The 6,521-nt window shown below is 34.6% G+C and overlaps 1 protein-coding gene across 1 annotated transcript; it reads right to left on the bottom strand.

Annotated features, from left to right (window-relative positions):
* Positions 1–207: 207 nt before the first annotated feature.
* LOC136223957 (cytosolic sulfotransferase 15-like) lies at positions 208–1,528 on the bottom strand. Its single transcript, XM_066012131.1, has one exon. It carries the CDS (start codon positions 1,460–1,462, stop codon positions 443–445), a length of 1,020 nt encoding a protein of 339 aa, XP_065868203.1. The 5' UTR covers positions 1,463–1,528; the 3' UTR covers positions 208–442.
* Positions 1,529–6,521: the final 4,993 nt, after the last annotated feature.

Genomic DNA, 6,521 nt, shown 5'->3' with positions numbered 1-6,521 from the left:
AGCATCCTGAAAAGCCCTCGACAAATTTTTACTTGCGGTTTCGTTCATACTTGTGTTCATCTCAATCTCTTTCTAGAGCGCCTACTTGCGCAATCGCTCCTCAAACACCCCATCGTTGTAAAGATGAAAACAATGTCTCTAGCACACTATTTACCGTGATACAATAGCATAAACTGATTGATGCAAAAGCTTATGCTAATAGTAAGATTTAAAAATATTTGTTATTATTAACTCTGACACTAAACAAAATATTTAAAACATAATATTTGTTTAATAAAAAGACTCAAAAATAACATGATCAGCACTCTTTGTAATATTTTTCTGAAAAAAAATAATTCAATACCCATAACTTAAAGCTCAAAAACATGTGTGAGACCCCAACTTATGAGATTAATGTTTCTTCCTCACATTCTTCTTCTGGTACAAACATAGATTGATACTTTTAGATAAAAAGCTTAAAAGACAAACCAGATCCTCTTAGTTTTTCTTGCATCACATTCTCTAGATGTTTCTTCTTTGAAGGGCTACGATAATTAACCCATTCCCCAACCTCACCTTTCCGAAAGAATGTCTTATTTGGGTATTTTGTTGACAAATAAAAACCATTCTTGTTAACCTCCAAATCCTTCAATTTCTTTAAACTACAAAGCTTCACAATTTCTTGAATAACATCATCTCTATCGTCCTCTCGAGAAAAAAGGTATCCAATAAACTCAGCTATTCTCTTCAAACAAGACACAATGTCTTCCTTCAAGTCTTCATACTTCAAAAACAACACCTTATTGGGCTTCTCCAGGCTTTCCTTCCAGTATCCTAACACATTATTCCAGTAAGGGCCAAACCAACTTATCCCCTCAAAATACACATCAAAAAAATTCTCCATTGGCATTTCAAATTGTTCTTTATACACCCCCAATTCAAGGTAGTGATACCAATGGGAGACTGCAGAATCAAAAGGGTTGCGGCAAATGTAAACAACTCGACACTTTGACTCCTTAATGGACTCTGGCAAAGCTGAAAATGGGAAATGTGTGGAAAAAAACCGAGGACATGGAAGAATAGTAAGATCAGGAACTTTTTCTTGAGCATATAAATTGGCTTCAAGAAAAGGAATAAGAACATGAGGGTTTGAAGTAAGCAATGGGGTATTAGAAGGGGTATAATGGGTTCGATTAACAATAGAAAAGATCAAAGCTTTAAGCCAAGTAGTGCCGGATTTCGGATTGGATGCAACTATAATATCTGTGTCTTGAGCTTGGAAGCATCTTTGAAAGGAAATTGCACCAGCAAGATATTTTGTTACGCACCAGAACCCCTGATACAAAGATAACTCACTAATTGTCCCTTCCAAAGCTCTTGGAAGAGAAGGAATTAGCTCTTTAATTTGTTGTTCAACATTTTCAACCTTTATTGAAGAAGTGGAAAATGTAGATGAAGTGGAAACTGTCTTATCTTCCTCCATTTTCAGTATGAGAATGAACAACAAAATAATTGAATGCAAATTAAGACTTTTGGATGTGGAAAAAGGAGAAGCTTTCAATTATGAACAAATAGTATTGCTTGTATGTGTATTTATATACAAAGTTTATGTACTTAATTTCAAAGAATTCCATTTGAACCCTCAACCATTATATCAAGAGAATCTGATTCTATACAGCACCCATATGATATTTTTAAAAATATATATAATTGAATTATTATTCCAAAAACAATTAGATTATAACACTATTACTAGAGTTCATTGTTTAATAATATGAACTTAATACATGATGGATAAAAAAAATGATTAATCATATATGGTTGTTCACAACAGGTTTCAAAGTCTTTATAGTCCTTATATTGTATATATTAATATATTAATATATATATATATATATATAGTATTTGGTGATGATTGTTAACTGGTCGGATGTCATATTCATTCTTCCCTCCCTACTTATAAAATAAGATCACTTTGAAGATATAAATAATGGACAAAGGCCATAATTCAACACATAAATAATGGATTGATAATAATTTAAAATACATGTATGTAAATTCTAAATTAATAAATATATTTTCAAGTTAAACTTAGATAGATTTTGATCATAAATTCTGGATCTCACTGTATATATATATATGGAAGAGTTGTCAATGGTGAGTCTATCCATTGAAACTATTATATTTTTAACAAATAACCTGTTATAACCGGTTACCAAGTTATTATCAGGTTACCTAAAAATATATATTCTTCTCTCCATAACAAAACCAAAATAATAATATGTCTGTCTCTCACTGATTATCACGTTTTTCCAAAAGTTGTTCTCTCTCAATACATCTGTCTATTCATTTCATTTCTAACGCCATTTCTTTTAACTCACCTTTTTTATCTGTTCCTCACTTCTTATTCCATGTAATCACCTTGCTTCTTCTTCCCTGTAATCAAATAAATGTCACACCAACCTCAAAACCACTGCTATTTCCGGTTAAGGGAGGACCATTTACCTCCAAAACCTCGACCTTTCTGTATCGGAGAAAAATTCGAACTCGCGAAGAAGACGACGAAGAAGAAAGATCAGAAGAAGAAGAAGAACAATAATACATACTCAGAATATTTTCAGCTCATCTTCTCAGGATAATGCATATTTTGATGGAAATTACTAGTTTAGCAGCTAGGACTTTTTCGTGGAATTCGGAAGATAGATGAGGTGTTTTGGAAATGTGCAAAATCCTATCGGGTATCTGATTTTGAGGAAAACTTTACGACACTTCGTGCATTACATTCTGGTGTTGCCGACTATTTACTACAAGCTGGAAAAGAGAAATGGTAACGTGCATTCTTCTGTGGTCGTCGGTATAACATTATCACCACAAATATAGCAGAATCATTCAACGCGTTAATGGTGGAGGCTAGACGTCTACCAATCACAATGTTGGTTGAGTTCATACGCATGACACTTGTTAGGAATGAAATTAACTGAGTTTAGCACAATATTTATACAAGAATTGGGGTGTTTTTCTGTTATATTGCAAGAATGAAGGGCTGATTAATGTTTTTTTGCAGATAAGTAAAGATTAAAGCCAAACATGCTGGAAACATCTTGTTTCATAGCTGCCAAAGAGGAGTGGAGCCTTTCTATGATCCAGCGGTCAAACGCCGGATAATCTGATGACGGACAGCGACAGAACAGAGGTGGGCGTGGCAGAGGCAGCAGGTGGAAAGGTGTTTCAGTGGCGTTACCTAAAGTAGCATGATGACAAGAAGTTTCGACCCTTGAGTGTTCAAGGGTCAAAAGGATCCATAATCATTTCAGATTGTTTAGTTGTAGTTGGAGTTGACTTATTTCTGTATTATTTTGTAAGGATACTTTCGGGTACCAATTTTGGCCCCGGTCTTTCTCCTTTAAATAGATGTAGCAAAGGGAAGACTAGGAGGATTCGGATAGCTTATTTTTAGAACATAAAAGTCACTGCTTAGAAAAGAAGAGAGCTCCAATGGAGTTTCTGAATGTTCAAGGAATTTCTGATTGCTCACTGCTTACTATGAGTGAGTAATCCATTTTTGAATGGGCACGGCCAGTCCGGGCCGGTGATGTAAGTCTTATAACTTTTGCAATGAATATGTAGTATTTTACCAATGATGTGTTGATGAGGGTTTATATTTCTGTGCTTCGGCATTTATGCATGTGATAGATGAATGTTAGGACACTGCTTGCATCTTCACTGATATCTCTATCAATCTCACAACCTCGAAACAGACATGTTAGATGGTTGTGTCAAAAGTTTTCTTAACAGAAATGCAGCTTTGATCTTAATGCAAGAAAGAATGTTCCTTTAGACCTTGCACTACCTGTTCGGCAGTGCTTAGCCTGTTCTATCTTTTAAACTGTCATCTATTTGTCATATCTTTCATAGAATTAACACTCTTCTGTCTTAACTGACCAAACTCAAACAATCAACCCTACTAAGAAGATACCTTTACACACACACACACTGTTCATCAACGATTTTCTAATATAATTTTGGATCTCAATCCCTATGGAGACGATACTTGACTTATCACTTTATTACTTGTATCTAGTGCACTTGCTAGAGTCTCATCTGAGGACAATTGTACAAGAAGAGGATGAGTCGCTAGCAAAAGCCTGGGAAAGATACAAAGAGCTGTTGAGAATGGTACCAAATCATGGTATCCCTATGTGGATGCAAGTGCAGAATTTCTATAATGGTGTAACAAACATCTACAAAATCCAGATTGAATCAATTGCCAACGGTAACCCAGAAGATCTTGAGCCACAGGCTTTGTATGACCTTATTGAGAAGGTAGTAAGCACAAGTTACAACTGGCACTCCGCCAGAAGTGAAGGAAAAAAAATGGGAAATGAAGATGTTGTGTCAAAATTGACAAGTCATATAGAACAGCTTGCTAAACAGCTGGGCAAAATAAACGTGTCTTTAATTCATAACGAACCACCATTCAATGACATTTGTGATTTTTGTGGAGGCCTTCATTTTAGCATCAACTGTCCCGGAGTTAAGCAGGGACAAGGCGCACAGGCAGAATGTGATTACACAGGGTATAATCAGAGGAATCCACCTAACCCATATTCCAACATGTATAATCTTGAGCGATTTCCGCAAGTGCACGGTATACGCTTGTAGTAATAAAAGATATCGAACCCACAGGGAACGCTTTTTAACTAAAACTTTATTTAATTCAGTTTTAATCACGTGTTTATGTTTAACAAAAGAAATTCGTTTAATTGATTGAATTGGTTTGGGTAAATTAGGATTAGATAAGAATATTATATCGAGTTTAGAGAACAGTTCTGTCTTGTGATTTTGATTATAAGACAGATACTTCCGTAATTGGATTAAATAGTAGGTATAAAACTTATTTTCATAAAGCAAAGAAAGCAACTTTAACTTTGTAAAGATTATGGACATGTAATAATATAGGGATTTATTTAATTGAATGGCTTTGAACCGTAGAAATCTCTCTGGATCGGAGTAGATTTCTGCCTTAATCAAACTAGTATTTTATATCTGATAAGCCGCGATCAGCGATCATATCATCCATAAAAACTAAATCTGTCAAGTGTTCAACAAAGTTTTTATATGAATAAGATGGAATAGAACGTTTTAATAAAAACACCAATTTATCATTTTGAAAATCATTTTGTCAGAACAATATCAAAATAACAACAGTAAGAATGTATTGAATAAATAAGTATATCATTAATGAAATGTGAATTTTCACAAGTTAACAGATAAGTAGAAACTTGGATAGCATTGCAACGAAAACTTTGAGATCCGGGTTGTCAATCTTTCCCTCAAACTCCGTAGGTTTGTCAGACCTCATACGCTTCAGCCGTCAATCCTTCTCGCTGAATCTTTGGAATAGAGACTGGTCAGTCCACTACCAGAATGAAAACTTATCTCTGATCAACCTTAGAAACTAAACTAATACTGTGTTTATAACTAATCTAATAACAATACAGCAAGTTTGTTTACACAGAAATGAAATCTAACTTTCTGATTCTTTTCTGAATCAGAAACTCAACATAATAACTTTCTTCTCTAATTTCTCTAACTTTTCCAACCTCTTGATTTTTGAAATGGATCACTTATTTATAGTTGTTGAAGGGTTGCAAATGATGGGTCGTGTCCGTTGGTGAAGGGTCGCTTTTATCCAAACGAATAGACGCATCGGATTAAAACATGTGAATTATGTGCAGAATACTTCGCTGTCGCGACTGAGATTCTGAAAATCTCAGTCGCGACAGGGGGTACAGGGGTGAGTTGAAGATTTCGTTCTTCTTCTGTGACGCCTTTCGTAAGTCACGACTGAGATTATGAAAATCTCAGTCGCGACAGAGAGTTATCTCCCCGTCTCTTCGACTGCTTCTCGTCCTCCTTGAGCGTTCTTCTAGCTGATATGCATTCTCGGTACGTTTTTTAGGTTTTTCCTCCATTTTAGCTCCGTTTTAGCTCCTATTTGGATTTAACCAATTAATTAAGTACCTTGCATCAAAGAAGTAAATAAAGACGTAAAAGTATTGCAAATGAATATAATTAGCACGATTTTAATGTAAATTTAACGTATTTATATAGGATATTTTAGGTATATTTTGGGCTTAACAAACTCCCACACTTAAGCTTTTGCTAGTCCCGAGCAAAATTTCACTGAATTTATTCTTTAATCAATATCTTTATAAATAGAACATATATCCATATATCCCTCTTTGAATTAGTTAATCCGAAAGATAAACTTTTCATGGTAATTTATATGCAAAGTATCAAACTAGCTAGTGTAAAAGAGATATATCATTCGTCTTGTATTTCAATTTTTATATTGAAGTATTCGGGACGGTGTAAGCACGCATGTTTCCGAATCTTTCGTCTCAAGGCAATTAAAAGCACAAAATTTCCTTTCCCAAACCTAAACTATTACAAATGTAGATTTATTAAGGACTTAGGTTTAATATATTTGCTTAGTCACGCCCGTGATAAGGGTGGTCTCGTCCGTGACTTTATATGAA

This window comes from Euphorbia lathyris, chromosome 3 (assembly GCF_963576675.1).
Source record: "Euphorbia lathyris chromosome 3, ddEupLath1.1, whole genome shotgun sequence".
Lineage (NCBI taxonomy): Eukaryota > Viridiplantae > Streptophyta > Magnoliopsida > Malpighiales > Euphorbiaceae > Euphorbia > Euphorbia lathyris.
Note: the sequence above shows the minus strand (reverse complement) of the source record. Positions and strands in the feature narration are given on the sequence as shown.

What these genes read in the sequence shown, in the direction of transcription:
- LOC136223957 (XM_066012131.1), bottom strand. Translation starts at nt 1,462, where the DNA reads ATGGAGGAAGATAAGACAGTTTCCACTTCATCTACATTTTCCACTTCT.